Genomic DNA, 19598 nt, shown 5'->3' with positions numbered 1-19598 from the left:
AATCAATTCATCCATTCATCTGTCTGGTGTACGGGTAATCAATCATGTGATTTCCAAATGCACAAACACACACAAACACACACACACACCATTCTATCAGTCGATGAGCATGTGAAAGCCGATTGTCAACTATGCACATGGTCATGAAATTGGAGATTGGGAGAGGTGAGTCCACATCTCGTCATCTGCCTCATCTGCAATTATCACCATCACCATCACCATCATCATCACCATCACCATCGCTCATCATACGTCATGACGTACTGTGTCACTGGATCGTCACTGTGTACTCGCCGTTCGACTAGTATGTCGACGAACACCTGACCGTTTGTCCTAGTCCACTGACTGTGTTGTTAGACTATGGTGAGGAGGAGTTGTGTACAGGTGATCAGTATGTCAACCAATAGAGGATTTGAGTAATGAGCAGGTTGATAAGCGTGAGATACTATGTTGCGTTTGGTTCGATGTGAGTTTCCGTCTATCTGGCCATCTGAGAGTTTGTTCATGAATGCAAGTGTGTAGTGTTAGTTGTTGTCGGTAGTGTATGAGTGAGTGAGAGTGTGTGTTGTGTGAGTGTTGACGTGTATTCAGTGCTGAAAATCTGAGTTGGTGGTTGAGTTTGGCTTAGTTTGGAGTGTGTTGAGTGTGGTGACATTGACGTGCTCCTCGATAGTATAGTGGTTAGTATCTCCGCCTGTCACGTGGAAGGCCCGGGTTCGATTCCCGGTCGAGGAGTCGGCTTTTACTTCACACACACACACACACACACACACACACACTCACACAATCGTCACTGTCTCATTCAACGTTGTCCACTCCTAGTCCACTGCATTGCATCCACTCCACTACAAACAAATATCGCGTCAATTCCGTTCGACGCACCAACATCCCCTACCTCTCATCACTGTCCCATCGGTAACCGGAACCATTCGCTCACCAATCGACTACTTCCAAACAGTACTGACACACTCACAATTCACACATTTGCACGACATGCACCATTCGGAATTGCAACAGGCTTTCAGTTAGGCGGATGGACAAGATCAAAATATACTGGATCATCTGACTGATTGACTCTGAACACATCCACACACAGATCACGTCACCTGCATTCGAACTGAAACGTGCAAGTTGTCTGTTACAAGGAATGTGTGATTTCAAGAGAGTGAACGATCACTGACAAATGGGTGAGTGGATGCAATGATGAGGAAGCATTGACCAATAGACAAATACCAAGCTTTCCAGTGTAAGATGGAGGTTGGAAAGTGCGATGTGACAGTGTCGGCATGTGGATGTGGTTCTGTGTGAGTGTGCTCCGTGATGTGTGGTATTGGTGGAGTGGACTGACAGGAAGTATGATTGTGTGTTGAAGTGACTGTGTTTGTGTAAGTTCGGTTGAGTCCGATGTACACTGTGTGTATGTTAGGAGACAGTGTGTGGTGACTGTGTAGGGTGGTATGGTGTTGTGGTGTGACGAGCTGCCAAAAGCTGCTGCCCCCAGGGAGGATCGAACTCCCGACCCCTGGTTTACAAGACCAGTGCTCTGACCACTGAGCTATGGAGGCCGACTACACTGCTACACAACACTACATCCACCATTCACTCACTCTTACAATCCACAGTCCTACATCTCGTCCACTCACTGAACCACACATCAATTTCGCAACACAGCATCAAACACTCTACAAACACACAAGTGTCCTCAGTCAGTAAGACAGTCAATCGATCACATCATCACCATAGTTTGCAATCAACAATTTATTCGACCAGTCAATCAATCGACCAATGTAGCTTTCAAACACACTACACGACGCTTGGCCAGTTAGCCAATCAATTCATCAATTCATCCATTCATCTGTCTGGTGTACGGGTAATCAATCATGTGATTTCCAAATGCACAAACACACACAAACACACACACACACCATTCTATCAGTCGATGAGCATGTGAAAGCCGATTGTCAACTATGCACATGGTCATGAAATTGGAGATTGGGAGAGGTGAGTCCACATCTCGTCATCTGTCATCTGCAATTATCACCATCACCATCACCATCATCATCACCATCACCATCGCTCATCATACGTCATCACGTACTATGTCACTGAATCGTCACTGTGTACTCGCCGTTCGACTAGTATGTCGACGAACACCTGACCGTTTGTCCTAGTCCACTGACTGTGTTGTTAGACTATGGTGAGGAGGAGTTGTGTACAGGTGATCAGTATGTCAACCAATAGAGGATTTGAGTAATGAGCAGGTTGATAAGCGTGAGATACTATGTTGCGTTTGATTCGATGTGAGTTTCCGTCTATCTGGCCATCTGAAAGTTTGTTCATGAATGCAAGTGTGTAGTGTTAGTTGTTGGTTGTCGGTTGTCGGTAGTGTATGAGTGAGTGAGAGTGTGTGTTGTGTGAGTGTTGACGTGTATTCAGTGCTGAAAATCTGAGTTGGTGGTTGAGTTTGGCTTAGTTTGGAGTGTGTTGAGTGTGGTGACATTGACGTGCTCCTCGATAGTATAGTGGTTAGTATCTCCGCCTGTCACGTGGAAGGCCCGGGTTCGATTCCCGGTCGAGGAGTCGGCTTTTACTTCACACACACACACACACACACACACACACACACACATCACACAATCGTCACTGTCTCATTCAACGTTGTCCACTCCTAGTCCACTGCATTGCATCCACTCCACTACAAACAAATATCGCGTCAATTCCGTTCGACGCACCAACATCCCCTACCTCTCATCACTGTCCCATCGGTAACCGGAACCATTCGCTCACCAATCGACTACTTCCAAACAGTACTGACACACTCACAATTCACACATTTGCACGACATGCACCATTCGGAATTGCAACAGGCTTTCAGTTAGGCGGATGGACAAGATCAAAATATACTGGATCATCTGACTGATTGACTCTGAACACATCCACACACAGATCACGTCACCTGAATTCGAGCTGAAACGTGCAAGTTGTCTGTTACAAGGAATGTGTGATTTCAAGAGAGTGAACGATCACTGACAAATGAGTGAGTGGATGCAATGATGAGGAAGCATTGAGACCAATAGACAAATACCAAGCTTTCCAGTGTAAGATGGAGGTTGGAAAGTGCAATGTGACAGTGTCGGCATGTGGATGTGGTTCTGTGTGAGTGTGCTCCGTGATGTGTGGTATTGGTGGAGTGGACTGACAGGAAGTATGATTGTGTGTTGAAGTGACTGTGTTTGTGTAAGTTCGGTTGAGTCCGATGTACACTGTGTGTATGTTAGGAGACAGTGTGTGGTGACTGTGTAGGGTGGTATGGTGTTGTGGTGTGACGAGCTGCCAAAAGCTGCTGCCCCCAGGGAGGATCGAACTCCCGACCCCTGGTTTACAAGACCAGTGCTCTGACCACTGAGCTATGGAGGCCGACTACACTGCTACACAACACTACATCCACCATTCACTCACTCTTACAATCCACAGTCCTACATCTCGTCCACTCACTGAACCACACATCAATTTCGCCACAGCATCAAACACTCTACAAACACACAAGTGTCCTCAGTCAGTAAGACAGTCAATCGATCACATCATCACCATAGTTTGCAATCAACAATTTATTCGACCAGTCAATCAATCGACCAATGTAGCTTTCAAACACACTACACGACGCTTGGCCAGTTAGCCAATCAATTCATCAATTCATCCATTCATCTGTCTGGTGTACGGGTAATCAATCATGTGATTTCCAAATGCACAAACACAAACACACACACACACACACCATTCTATCAGTCGATGAGCATGTGAAAGCCGATTGTCAACTATGCACATGGTCATGAAATTGGAGATTGGGAGAGGTGAGTCCACATCAGTCACTATCCACATCTCGTCATCTGCCTCATCTGCAATCACCATCACCATCACCATCACCATCACCATCGCTCATCATACGTCATCACGTACTATGTCACTGAATCGTCACTGTGTACTCGCCGTTCGACTAGTATGTCGACGAACACCTGACCGTTTGTCCTAGTCCACTGACTGTGTTGTTAGACTATGGTGAGGAGGAGTTGTGTACAGGTGATCAGTATGTGCTGATAATTTTGACCAATAGAGGATTTGAGTAATGAGCAGGTTGATAAGCGTCGAGATACTATGTTGCGTTTGGTTCGATGTGAGTTTCCGTCTATCTGGCCATCTGAGAGTTTCTATGTGATTGATATATAAACCGTTAATGTCTGAAATAAACGATTCAATCAGATTCGATTACGATTCGATTTATATTACGGAAGCTGGTATTATGTTCTGGATTCAAGTGGAACGGCTAGGAGGACATAAGACCAATAAGGACACTAAACTGTTCATACCGGTTGAACGTCATTGGTTTGGCATAGTGCGAAGATTGTATAAGCCGTATTTTGATTGGTCGATAGGTCGCGTGATAGAAAAGCCAGACATCAAGATCATAACAAGAAAGATGTTGCAAACTTAGCAATTCTTATGCTAGTAGCTAGTGAACGGTTTAGTTTACCAAAGCGATGGTAGACATGTGTTAGCCTATTGATTAGTGAAGTTCATCAATAAGTCTCTCGTTCGAAACCCACTCCATTTTATACTATTCAGGCGACTAAATATTGTTACTAGCCATCTTACACAGATAACACATATATATATACTAAAGAGTAGTAACTGGTAAAACAACAGAAAACAAATACAAATTAATAATCACCTATGATTATAAAAGCTACAAAAATATACCAAATGTACATGTTTGTAACCGATTCAGTGAGACTACAATTTATGGACGACCTTTGAGCAACGCTGAAGTGACTTTGAGAGTGTTCACCTAATAAACGATACCAAATGAAGGTTATAAATCAGTGTGAAGAATTGGAATTATGATTTATAATTGATAGTTAGCGGTTAAGAATTAGATTTCAGGATTTTCATCACGAACTGACATCATCTCTAATGTCAAAACTTTATTTATCTAAATGGATGAGTGAATTTCGCGCCGAAATCCAAGACCTATTCAACTTATACCTGATTGGTTTATCCATAAATTATAGTCTCACCGTTTAATTCAATAAATTTTATACCTGATCATCGAAAAGATCCATCAGTTTTTGTTGTCCAATTATGATACCATCAGATTTAAGCATATTATGTACAATATCGAATTCTAATGGCTAAAAAGAAACCTTATTATCAATATGATTTCAATTACCGTATATGTTAAAATATTCATGTATAGATTTGGATTATTCTTTAAATAATGTAATACAATTTGATTTATATTACCCTATAATGAAAGGAAAGTAAACAGAACAAAATTGAATAGATTGAATATAGTAAGAAGAGAGAGTAACGCATAACACCTAATAGTTACGTATTTTTTGTTGGTATCTAACAAACACTAACAGACAACAGATAACTCAATAGTTTAGTGGATTATACAATAATATTTAAAGTGATCAATGTTAAATCTGACTCTTGATATAAAAATCAACACTGAGATGACATTGAAATCGGATGTTGTGATGTTGTGGGATATTTCAATACTTGAAATCATGAGTCAATTGAAGCTAGACTACAATGGAAAACCTGAAAGCACTGGACAGTTGTTTTACACTATTGTGGGACTCTTCAGTCGTGTGTATTCATGATCCCACACAGCGAGATTCGAACCAAAGACCTATTAGTTTCGCATGTGAACGCTTAACTTCTAGACTACTAAGCCGTCCGGCATCCGACGGTATGAACGTCTAACCTCAACCAATCCACGAAATTGCGCGATCATCTTCCATTGTACTGAGGTAGATACCTGTCTCTACCTGACACGCAGTGGCGTTTGCACTTGAGACTGAGGGCTCTGGGTTCGAATCCCGCGAGGCGATATCATGGATGCGCACTGCTGAGGAGAGCCACAATAAAACGAAACAGTAATCCAGTGCTTTCAGATTTTCAATGGTGATCTAACATCAATCAGTTTATGATCTTAATCAATAATAAAACTACATATTTCTTCACAAGATCCAAATAAGAAATATTAGGACAGAATAGCTGAATGGCTTAAATTGACTATGACCTTTTTTTTCGTCAATTGTAATTATCTCTATTATATTTATTCGCAAATTTTTGTATTATTATCCCTCGAGCAGGATTGTGGATGTGCACCGCTGAGGAGTTCCACAATAGAACGAAACAACCGTCCAGTGTTTTCAGGTTTTCAATAAAATGATCTAACATTAATCAATTCATGATCTCAATCAAAAACTTAACAATCTTCACAACCCTTAAACCGAATGATTATAATGTCATTTAACCAGATTAAACATTGAATAATACAAAAGAAAATATTTATAATAATAACTATATAAATACCTTGATTTTATTGACTTGTTTTTGACTTAGTTTTTTCATATCTTGATTCTTTGAATGAGCGAGTTGATCCGATGAAATCATTTCAGAATTCGCTAAGTTTTGTAATTCATTTGAATGAGTTGAAGTGGATAATAACAATTCTTGTTGAACAATACTATCACTATCATTATTATTATTATTATTATTATTACTATTATCAGTATCATCTTTATAACGTATGGGCAGTAATGAGACATTATTTACATTAGTTGAAACATTGAATATCACCTTCTTAGATCTATCTAATCTATTATTACATTTCTTTTCTTTATCTATACAGTTTTCTTGTAATTGTCTATCATTATTGTACTTCATTGATCTAATTCGTTTGTTAGACATCAATTGATTCTGTTCATCTTCTTCATCTATATTGACAATTTCGGGGGGGGTAGGGCGTGACAAAAAGCAATAAACAGAAACAGTGATTTAGTTTAAACATTAAATACAATTAGTAAATAATAATGACGAACTGATGTTGATGAAACCTTTATTGAAAACCTGGAAGCATTGAGATATTTGTTTTGTCCTAATGTGAGATTCTTCAATAGTGAGTAGTTTCTGTAGTTCTAGTTCTAGTAAGTATCTGTGACTAGTGGAGTTTAACTATGTCAGATGTGAGAATTATCGACACCAGACAATGGAACAGTGATTGCGAAATATCATGGATTGTTTGGATTATAACATTAACACCGTTGAATGCTAATGCGTTAGTTTGAATTTAGATTTTAAGGTACAAGATAAGTGGATGAGCCCTAAACTAGAATGAAATGTCCATCGAGTGTTTTTAGGTTCTAATTATGATCTAACCACAATCAGTTCGTGAGAATTTTGTAGTTTTCACCAAATCCCATACTGAGAAATAATTCTTTATCAAGAACAAATGAAACCAAAGAGTTGCTACACCATTCATTTATCCTAATATAAAACATTTATCCATAAATGACACTGAACAACGGTTGTACTATACATTGTGGATTGATTAAAACTGTGAACGTAAAACGTTGGATTTAAATTCAGTTTATCAAAAACTGATATACTTAATGTGAAAAATAGTGTTTTTATTGGGGTTTTAGTTATACACTGGTAACAAGTTTTATGCTAGAGTGAAACAATTGCACAAATATTTGAAATACACGATCTGAAACCTGATAGCCTAAGGTTCGATCCCATGTGAGATTGTGTGCGAAGACAACTGTAAAGTCTACAGCACTCATCCCACAATTAGTTTTATTTACAGTTAATTGGTCGAGCTCTTCAATTAACTTATTTAATAGACAGTTTTATTCGAACAGTAACAATTTGTCCATTTTTTGTATTATTATTATTATTAAGAAAGAAAGATTAGTTCAGTGAAGAGTTCTCTTTTCGGCGAATTCATTTTCAAAGCTGTACAATCGCAAATATATATACTTATTTATACAGGGTGATAATAATACTGATAATAAACTTATGATATATATGGTGACAGTGAGGTTAAATAAACAAAGGTATTAGAAAACAAAATTTTTAAAAACAAGGAAAGTTTGATAGATAATGGCTTAGATAGTCATCGGGTAAGAGTAGCTCAGCATGATAAAATAACATAAAATGTTGAAACAGAGATGAAATGTAATCGGAATGATCGTTGAAATAAAAACAAACCGGTTGGGGGTACAAGATTTGAAGGGAAGATGGGAGGTGAAGCAGGTGGCTGTAAAAGAACAAGAGTAGTGAGAAAGAGAAAAAAGAGAAAAAATTTTAATACATTAAGACCACGGTAAAAGAAGAGGTTGTACCAGTCTCTTTTGTACACATAATTCTGGTTTTTCAAAATGTATGGCTATTGCCTCGGCAATGCAAAGGAGATGTAGTCTAATTGTCTTAGGAAGGTTTCTACTTACCTTGTAGATGACTTTGAACGCACAGTCTGTCTTGATTGAGTGACCTGTGTTCACAAGGTGTTCGATTATAGAACTTCTTATTGAACCGCTGCCTCCTCTTCTTAGCCACGCCGGACAATGTTCTTGAATTCTTTTGGATAAAGTACGCATCGAACGACCTATATACCTAGCTCCACAAGAGCAGGTAAATTGGTAAATGCACACCCTGTATAAATAAGTATATATATTTGCGATTGTACAGCTTTGAAAATGAATTCGCCGAAAAGAGAACTCTTCGCTGAACTAATCTTTCTTTCTTAATGTCATAATGGGTGTATTCCGTTTATTATTATTATATCCTGTCCGTATGAACATGTATGCTTGATCACATGTGACAGTTCGATGAATCATTCGCTTCCCTATATATATATATGCTTTAAACTTAATAATTGCTTCACTTTGCTTTGATTCGTTTCGACTCTGAATCCGTCTAAATATTCGCTTGCTCGTGCACATTAACCTTTTCGCTCAAATCTCCTTGGTGTGTTTGTAATTTGTTACCTGCGCTATCCAATAATAAATTATAGTCGGCGCTTCGTGTTGCCTTCTGAATTCATACCCCATTGGAATTTATTTAATAACAGTTATCAGGGTGATTGATAAGTTAAACCTAATGAATTATCTCGAAGCCAAACCGTTACAAGTTCTAGATCAAAATTGGACAAATATCTATTACTCTCTAGTTTTCAATGACTTATCAGGTTTCTTCTTTGATCCATACTGATAATTAACATCCTATTGGACAATTTCCACAAATGCCTCATAATAATATCCTCGCTAGTAATGTGCTTCAAGATACAGATATTGTGATAGATGGAGGTTAAACCATATGTGAAGTGAAATGTCATCATTTACTAAAAGGTATGTTTTGTTGATGCATTTGTCTGTATCTCACTGCTGATTTATTAAACAAGAATTACATGAAGAATACAACCTCATCAATAATCTTTGTTCATATATATGATCTGGGATACTGTCTGGACGACCGAAACGAAACAAGTGGCTTCCTCAGTAGACAACTTCTTGAGTCTTCAACTTAGATGTCTAATCCACAAAGCACCAGAGAAACCTTGTCAGATGCGATCCTATGGTAGCCAGTGATTGAAATAGATCAGTATGCTAATTACTCTCTCAGGATCCTGGAGCCCATAAACCCCATTGACATTAAGTCATGGTTTTTCTATATTCCTCGATGGACGCTTCATTTCCACTAACTCAGTTTAAGCGTCGGATATCCTCTTTTCATCCTCCCCGTTTCATATAAATCACCGCCACATGAAGGTGATGAGAAGGAACTTCCCGATGAAAGCTAGAAAGACATATGGGTGAATTCGTCTTTTGAGAAAGAAAGAACAAACTTTCACAACCTTTGACTATACCAAATCATTTGGGAGCATCAATACAACTGAAAAAATGTGAATAGACTTACATTGATGAAGTTGATTATAGATTTCTTTTAAGAGTAGTATAGCACGTTTACGTGGAAGAGGTTTCACACCATATTTAGATAAAGCACGCTAAAACAATAAAAATGAAACAGGAGAATACTGAAAAGTTTGAAATGTTTCGAAGAAATAACCGCTCCAACTCCACACTTGAAATGATAAAATTTAAGTTGAATGAAAATAGATGTTGACTATAAACAACTAATTTACCATGGAATATAGAAAGTGAACAGCTTACGTGTTTAGTGATCCAAGTGTTGGACAGTATATTCATAACCTCATAATTCATTAGTATGAATATACTTATTTACTTCTTAGACCTGTTACCTCTCACATAGGAACATAGGCCGCTCACCAGCATTCTCCATCCAACTCTGTCCCAGTCAGCCCTTTCCAGTTTTTTCCATCATTTTCGTATTTGCTTCCAATACCCAACGAAGTGTGTTCTCTGGTCTCCCTTTTTTTTCATTTCCCTTCAGGATTCCAAGCTGGCACTTGCCACCTGATGCAGTTTAATGATTTCCTCAATATGTGTCCTATCCACTTCTAACATCTTTTCCTAATATCCTCCTCAACTGGAAGTCGGTTTGTTCTCTCCTACAGAAGGCTGTTGCTGATGATATCCGGCCGACGGATATTGAGTATCTTGCGTAGACAATTGTTTAGAAATACTTATACTTTCTTGATGATAGTTGTAGTAGTTCGACACGTTTCAGCTCCGTACAGTAGAACTGTCTTGACGTTCGTATTGAAGATGGTGACTTGGATATTGGTTGACAGTTTTGTTTTGAGTTCCATAGGTTCTTCAATTGTATGAAGGCGGCTCTTGCTTTGCCAATACTCGCCTTCACGTCTGCATCAGATCCTCCTTAGTCGTCGATGATACTGCCCAGGTACGTGAAGGATTCCACATCTTCCAGAGCTTTTCCATCAGGCGTGATTGGGTTGATGTTCTCCGTGTTGCATTTGAAGATCTTGCTTTTTTCGTTGAGTATGTTGAGACCTTCTGGTATAGAGGCCGCTGCTAAACTAGTTGTCTTTATCTGTATTTGTTCATGCGTATGAGATAGAACGGTCAGGTCATCTGCGAAGTCCAAATTTTTTAATTGATTCCGAGCTGTCCATTGTATTCCGCGCTTCCCGTTAGTTGTGGTTTTCATAATCCAGTCAACCACCAGAAGAAAGAGAAAGAGTAAGTAGCACTTCCTGACTAAGGTCCTCCTTTAGAATTCATTCGTCAGCTTTCCTCTATGCACTGCAGACCATCGCATCAATTCCGTATGATGCTGACGATTTTCTCAGGTACACCATAGTGTCGAAGAAGTTTCCATGATGTTCTCCTATTCACACTGTCAAATGCTTTCTCACAATCAAGGGAGCTGGTGTATAGTGACGAATTCCATTCGATTGATTGTTAAAAAATGATCCGTAGTGTCGCGATTCGGTCTGTGCACAACCGATCCTTAAGGGATCCAGCCTGTTGATCTGGAAGTTGGGTGTCTACTGAGTCTCTCATCCGGTTCAGTAACACTCTGTTGAAAACCTTTCCTGGTACTGACAGTAGTGTGCTGCCTCTGTAGTTCTCACATTTGCTCAGAATTCCTTTCTTTGGAATCTTGATAGAGTTTTTCTTTCCAGTCCATTGGCACTTGTTCCTCCTCCCAAATCTTTTTGAAAAGAACGCGGAGTGTGTTTGCAGTTACTTCTATGTCTAATTTCAGAGCTTCAGCTGGTATATTGTCAGGTTGTGCTGCTTCCCCGATCTTGATTTTTCTGATGGCCTTCCTGATTCCTTCAATCGTTGGTGGAGTGACATCTATAGGAAGGTCTGCAGGTGCTGCTTCGATGTCTGGTGGATTCAATGGAGTTGATTAATACAAGAGTTCCTTCAAGTGTCTCACCCATCTGTTCGTCTGTCCATGAATTTCAGTGATTGGTTTGGCTTCCTTGTCCTTGACCGGTGTCTCTGGTTTACTATAATTTTTTGTCAGTTACTTCATTGTCATATTTCCATCTCTTGCAGCTTTTTTCGTTGTCGTTGCTAGCTCTTCAACGTATTTCCGTTTGTCGGCTTTAATGCCCTTCTTCACTTGCTTGCTTCCTTCTGTGGATTCAGTTTGTGGCTTAACTTTCTTTACTCTTGTTCGACTGCTGTTAATTGCTGTCTTCTTGTTCTTCCTTTCTTGAATCTTGCCCAGGATTTCCATAGAGATTCATTCCTTATGATGATGCTTCTTTAGGCCCAGAATCTCTTGACACGTTGAAGTTAATGCTTCTTTGATACCTTTCCAGTTGTCCCCCATAGTAGTTTCTTCTTCCTTCAGTAGATCTTGTAAGGCTTGGAACCTGTTGTTGAGAGTTATCTTGAATTCGTTGAGTTTGCTAGTATCTCGAAGGAAGGCTGTATTGAACCTTTGTAGTGCTGTTTGTCTATTTGTCCAGTCCTCCTTTAGCTTCAGTTTTAAATTGGCTACAACTAGGTGGTGATCTGAAGCTATGTCAGCTCCTCCCTTGGTCCTCACATCTTCCATTGTCCTTCAGAATTTCCTGATGATGCGAATATGATCTATTTAGTTCTCTGTGGTGTGGTCCGGTGAGATTCCTGTAGCTTTTTGTATACGTTTGTGTGGAAATATTGTGCCACGTATGACCAATTTGTTGAATGCACACAGATTTGCAAATTTTTCTCCATTTTCGTTTCTCTCTTCCAGTCCATTTCGTCCCATGATATCTTCATATCCGGTGTTGTCTAATCCGACTTTGGCGTTTAGATCTCCTATCAGAATGGTGAGGTCCTTTCTTGGGCACTTCGGTATGATCGATTGCAGCCTATCGTAAAACTGATCTTTATTGTCGTCGTTGCTATCATTATTATGTGCATAACATTGGATAACATTAATTGTAATTCCCTCCTTCTTTGTTTTGAATGATGCTTTGATGATCCTGAGTCTAAGAGATTCTCGTCCCATAAGTGCTCTACGTACTTCTTTGGAAAGCATCAGAGCAACTTCCCGAGTGTATAGAGCATTTTCCTCTTCGTGACCGCAGTACAACAGCATCTCTCCTGTAACTAACGTTTGCTGTCCAGCTTGGGTCCAATGGGTTTCTCCAAGTTGTATCTCCTCGTTTCCACAGCTATCTGACTGGTCCTCCCGGTTTCCTTCCCATAATGTCTGGACGTTCCAGGTACCTATAAAAGTTGTTGCTCTGGTTGTTAGAAGTGGCATCAGTTTCGTGACTTACAAAGAATCTCACCTTTCATCATGTGGCTCCATAATTCATTACTTCAACTAAGAGGGTATGCCTGAACGCCGATTACCACGAAGTACAATGCTAACTAGTGTAGGGGATGGTTGGAAGAAAGTTAGGGGAGGCCAAACCAAAACGTGGCATCATTGATTGAAGTCACTAATTCTTTCTTCCTGTACTATGTCCTTATATGCAATCTTTCTTTTATATATTACCACCACTGAATTAACTATTTCTATGAGTCCAGTGTTCATCTTGTTGTGCTGATGAGGTATGGTAAGTTGGACCGATGCTCGTATGTGCCTGGTCCTATGTTGTACCTGACTGAAGAGGGATCTTATCAGGAAAATTACGATAAAGAGATCATGTAAATTGGGAAAGATAGTCGTGAAGATTAAGATAAATGCATTCAGAAAGAAAATGAGAAGATGGTAAGAAGTTTATAATATTCAGTTTAAGTATCCGGTGATTCAGTTGTAGGCCAAGGTAAACATAGAGGCTGAATATATCGTTCGGTTTTCTGGAGTTGATCCAAATGGCTTCAGCTATTTGGAGTAGCCGTGATTTAGCTCCTTGAGGTAGATTTTTTGGAACTTCATATAAAACAGAGAAAGTTTCCTCTATTTTGATAGGATGTTCACTATCTACCAGGTAAGAAAGAATAGTACTGTTGATCGATTTAGTAACTCCTTTTCTCAACCATGTACATGTTCATGAACACACAAGGATAAAGCCCTCTGAGTACAGCCATATGTAACTAGCTCCACAGGAGCAGTTGAATTGGTATATATAAATGGAAGAGCCCATCATCGGTAACCTATGTCGTGACAAACACAAACATTCACCATTTTTAACATATAACATTGTCAAATTCATTAATGTCATGTCTTATTTTGGCCTTTGTAAAAGACCACAATAAGTAAGGACTGCAGAGCTTGATGATGATGAAGCTATTACAAACATTCTGCTTTTTTAAAGAAATTTCTTTATTACAAAACAGAAAGTTAGTATAATTTACAAAATTATTATGAATCTAAAGAAGAACTAAATTAAAGTCAGCACAATATTACAGTCAAAAACTACATTCTCTATGTCATGTAGTTTCTATGGAAGAATATAGATATATATGAAAACAAACCTATTCACTCACTCATCTCCAGTACACTATGTTCTTCTTTCTGTTCGCAAATATGTCTAGCATGTGAACTAATCTCTTGAATCGAACGGTGAAACATTTTGACTTACCAAACAGATATATAATTAGGTTACATTACAAGACAGTTGTGAAGACAGTTAAAACAATATATTTCAGGCGAAAAATGTTCAAGCTTATGAAGTTTGTGATTATAAAGTAAACAATAGTTACAATGCATTTTTTAAAATGATATCATTATTAATTAGATTGTTTTATGTTACATAGGATAAGTATTGAGCATAAAGGACTTAATGAAACCGAACATGAATAAAACTGATAAGTCAGTCAGTAACAACGTAGAACTTCGTACGTATGTACATCAGTTCAAGTTACCATACCACATTAGCACAGAGATGCATTTGTCGATTCAAATCCCGTAGTGGTAGAAGTAATATCAGTATAATCAGTAGTCGGAAACATTAGGGTTTGAAGATGTTATTTAAAGAGTATAATCCAGTGAAATAAATTTGGAAAGAGAAAAAAAAGACAAGGAAGATTCAGGAGATTAGAATTCGGGAGAACACAAAGAGTGGATGCACCTGCGCCATTGCAAACGATTTTGAGCCATGTCATTCAGGGTCTCTAACCATCGGTTGCTATCATCTCGCAGTCCCCAACCAGGTAGTCTACACCTACCAATATGACTCAGTCCACTTGTCAGTGACTTCATGGACTTGTGCCATGTTTTGGTCTGGCCACCCCTAGCTTTCTTCCAACCTACTCCTATACCACTGAACATAGCACGTCGAGGCAGTCGGTCGTTGGGCATACGTAACACGTGTCCCAGCCATCTCAAATGATGAAGTTTCACCAATTCATCAATTGATTTGTCATCCTTATCTAGTACCCGTTTCCTAACAACTGCGTTACTTACTCGATGGTCCCAGGATATACGAGCAATATTTCGAAGACACCTATGATCAAATACTAGTAGCCTACGGATATCTTCTACTCTTACCGGTCATGTTTCACTACCATAAAGTAGGACAGAACAAACTGTTGTGCAGTAAACACGTCATTTGCTTGGTAGACGGATATCTCATCTACGCCATAAATAACGCAAGTTGGCAAAAACTAGTCGAGCCTTCTGTATCCGTGCTGAGATTTCGTCACACACCAGACCACAAGGGCTGATGAGACTTCCAAATTAAGTGAAGCGGTCGACACACTCAAGTACTTCACTCCCTATCAATAGTTCGGGTGTCGATGAAACCCAATCCTGAAACAACATTTTGCATTTTGTGGGGGAGAATCGCATCAAGAACATGATGCATTGTTGCTTATAGTGGTCAGAAGACTGTATTTTGTCAGCGCCTTCACAAAATAGAACTATGACATTGTCATATTCTAAGTCCACAAGTGGATCTCACGGTAGAAGTTTACCCTATGGAAACTTAGATGAAGAAAGTGTTATCTCTAACCTGAATTGAGGAATAATTACAAAACACACAATATGTTACGATCAATATGATCAACAGGTAACGACAGTCAATTTTCTACAAGTAGAATATGATTTCCGGCCAAATCTTATCTACTATTGAGTACTGGATAAGTAGGATCATTGACTTTTATATATACGCACTATAACTAATGGGCTATTTTTCAAACATCTAAATAATTGCTGAGTTGAATGAGACTTCCGAGATAAGATATATATATAGTTGATATGATGATTAAAATAACCAATAGTGTCATTAAATAAAAAAGAGAGAATTCAGCGAAGAAATCTTTCTCTTTTCGACAAAATCATTTACTTAAGCTGTACATTCCTTATATATAGTTAGATATGGAAAATATAAGTCTATAAAAGGATCGAATGGATTGTATCACAAAAGAAAATGGATTCGAGCGGTTAACGTACTAATCAAGAGGTAAGAAAGAACAGAATTTATGGATCAGATAATAGTCTAATTGACTCCTTCGACTCAATTAGAAATATCAACGTAACCGGTAAGAAAATGTTCTCATGAGATGTCATTTCTCCTTTTACAAATGTCTCTCTCAAAGAAACCATTTGTTTTTTATGTGACTATATTGAAAACAATAATCTTACCTTAAAGAACTATTACTACGATGTACGCTCAACGTGCAATTTAGATTTAATGATGTTTTCTATAGACAAATAGATGGAGTTGCAATGGGCTCTGCATTGGATCCTCACTTGACGGATTGTTTCAGGGCTAATCTAGAAAATTCGGTACTTCGACTAATAATTGAAAGACTTCATTTATATAAGAGATATATGGATGATACTTTCATTATCTGTGAAGAAGATATAGACCTTAATGGAATTTTGAATAGTTCCAATAATTGTCACCCATCAATTCAATTTACTTTAGAAGCCGAGGCAAACCATGAATTTCATTGTCTTGATGTCCGATTAAAAAGAATACCGAATGGGTTTTTTTTTACAAAGGTCTATATTTAGAAAACCTACCTGGAATGGACAATACACAAATTTCCATAGTTGGGTTACACTGAGTAGAAAAAGGAACTCAATTCACTCTTTATCCTTTAGGATGAAGCGAATCTGTACGAATGACACAATAGATGATGAACTATTTCAACTTCGACAGACTCTCATCAGAAATGGTTATTAACTTAGATTCGTCGATAGAAACTTAACACCTAGACTTCATCATGAAAAAGCATCGACAGTAGAGAAGAAAACCTTATTTATGAATATGGAATCTAAAGGAGACACTGTTGTTGATGTCCTAAGTAACCGGATTTCGAAATCTTGAATAAAACGTTCTACGCAGCCAACCAAGCTCCGAATCGTTTTCTCTAACCGACCTACCATTGTGGGAGGTGTTAAGGATAAACTTCGGCTTTTGACTACATCAATATGTATCTATAAATTTACTTGCTCATGTGGGGCAAGTTACATAGGCCTCACAAAGCGATCACTATCCAAACACATCTCGGAACATTATACGGTCTGGCTCTTAAAAGGGGAACGTAAAACAATCACTCGTTCGATACAGGAGCACTTAATTAACTGTGGACACATCGCTCCAAAAGTCTCTTCATTCAAGGTTGTCTACAGAGTCAAAGGAACTGGATCGAAGGGGTATTCGAATCAATATTTTATGCACCGCAGAGGCATTGGCAATCCACGAACTCAAGTCTGAACTTTGCATGCAGAAACGATTTGTTCAACTTCTCATCCTTCCTTGGCTTTAATTCCCTTAATGGATATCTTTCTGTGTTGGTGTTTTTTTCGTTGTTTTTTCTTCACTTTTATTTAATTATTATCGACACTTTTTTTCAATTTACTATTTTGCACTTTAAACTCTAATCATTTATTATTATGATCTTTGTTGTTTGTCGCTTTTCTTCATATCTGTCCATTGGACTATTATCTGATCCATAAATTCTATTCTTTCTTACCTCTTGATTAGTACGTTAACCTCTCGAATCCATTTTCTTTTGTGATACAATCCATTCGATCCTTTTATAGACATATATTTTCCATATCTAACTATATATAAGGAATGTACAGCTTAAGTAAATGATTTTGTCGAAAAGAGAAAGATTTCTTCGCTGAATTCTCTCTTTTCTTTTTATTCTATTAAATGGACATAAGTTATAACAGTGAACTTACTTTCAATTCTGGAGTCATCATTTCTTCATATTTAGGTAATGGAGTCAAAGGAATCGGTGTAATGTTGACTGATTCCATTATAGAATTTGGTAAATTCTTATCTGGTGTCAATGATTGATTCGAAACAAATATTTCTTGACAATTCTCTCTATTAGTAGGTTTAATAGACAAACTCTCATTGATTTCCTGTATCTTATCATCATCATCATCATCATTATCATCATTATCATTACTATTGTGATTATGGAATGAATTTGTAGTGAAAAAATCAACTACTGAATCAGTTAGAATAGATTTTACCGTATAACAAACAGAATTAGAAGGAATAGTATTAATGATACTACTAATTTTAACATCAGTAGTAATAGTAGTGATATTCAATAATGAATTTGAAACAATTTCATCATTATTTGATAAGCGTATACGTTTCATTAAAGGTGATGGAGTTGTTTCATCTTCTAACCAAGAATTATAAAAATGTTTTGGAGTAGTAACTTGTAGATCATTATTTAAGATTGGAGAGTTGTTTAAGAGAAGGATTGATGAATTATTATCCATTGTTTCTGACTTAAATGATAAAACACAATACCAAAATAGATAGATGAGTTCCTTTGATAAAAAAAGTAGGTTGAATCAACAATGGAAAAACGTCAAAACATATACAGTTCTCAACTTTATTTCAAGTCAGTTAATTTTGCTTACAAAATTGTAAGAAAGTAATCAAAATTACGTTTAGTCAATTCGAGATTTTTGGATAGTTTTTTCAGGAGATTTAAGAACTGCCCTGTTCGATTAAACGGGACAGTAAGAACTCGACAAGATAGGGATACATGCCGTTGTCTTAGCCTACGTTCCCACAGATTGCAGATCAGATGAAGTCAATGACGAATTTTATAGAAAGCTTTTCACCTTCCCCTCAAAAAGCAAAACGTTCGGATGTAATAAAGTGCAAGATGACTTTAATGACCAAGTAGGTAGAATAATCAAAAAAAGAAAGCACTTGGGTGGATCTTACGGTGTCGCGGCCTAGCAAACAAACAATGGGACCGTCTGCCACAACTGTGTTTAGACAATCTCCTATTTCTAGCAAGCACCAACTTAAAGCATAAAAAACGTCCCTTAACATGGCGACCCGCTCAAAGGATGGACTCAGATAGACCATAATGCCATCAGCTATCGTTCGATAGGCTCGATAGAAGACTTTCACTCATTCTAGTGCACATGTTTGGACACAGATCATGCTCTAGCTCGAACGCATATTAGTCCACACCTTTTACCATGCACCAAATTGGTGATCGACTGGATCATGAAGACGTCAACACCTGAAGGGAAGCACGGGATACAGTGGACATCTAGGATGCAGTTGGACGATCTAGACTTCGCAGATGATCTGACCCTCCTATCGCAACCGCAACAACAAAAGCAGGAGAAAACGACCAGTGTAGCAGCAGCCTCAGCAGCAGTAGGTCTCAATATACACAAAGGGAAAAGCAAGATTCTCCGATACAACACAGCATGCACCAATCCAATCACAATTGACGGAGAAGACTAGGAAGATGTAAAAACTTTTACATATTTGGACAACATCAGTGATGAACGCGGTGGATCTGACGCAGATATGAAAGTGCGGATCATCAAAACAAGAGCAGAATATCTACAATTGAACAACATCTGCAACTCAAAACAACTGTCTGTCAACCAACACCATAATAGATTAATCATATATCAGTTAAATAATGTATTACACATTACTAGAAAATTAC

The 19598-nt window shown here is 38.2% G+C and overlaps 1 protein-coding gene across 1 annotated transcript in view; it reads right to left on the bottom strand.

Annotated features, from left to right (window-relative positions):
• Positions 1 to 5085: 5085 nt before the first annotated feature.
• The window catches only part of SLX4 (5'-flap endonuclease), a 44454-nt gene continuing 29941 nt past the window's right edge, over positions 5086 to 19598 (bottom strand). The window contains exons 14-18 of the mRNA XM_051216554.1: positions 17836 to 18402; positions 9769 to 9856; positions 6382 to 6785; positions 5225 to 5299; positions 5086 to 5186 (exon numbers count right to left, since the gene is read on the bottom strand). Of these exons, the coding sequence (XP_051067153.1) occupies positions 5091 to 5186; positions 5225 to 5299; positions 6382 to 6785; positions 9769 to 9856; positions 17836 to 18402 (1230 nt within the window). The 3' untranslated portion in view covers positions 5086 to 5090. The remainder of the gene's footprint in view (positions 5187 to 5224; positions 5300 to 6381; positions 6786 to 9768; positions 9857 to 17835; positions 18403 to 19598) is intronic.

The sequence above is a fragment of the Schistosoma haematobium genome, chromosome 4 (genome assembly GCF_000699445.3).
Source record: "Schistosoma haematobium chromosome 4, whole genome shotgun sequence".
NCBI lineage: Eukaryota > Metazoa > Platyhelminthes > Trematoda > Strigeidida > Schistosomatidae > Schistosoma > Schistosoma haematobium.
This window is presented reverse-complemented; position numbering and strand designations above follow the sequence as displayed.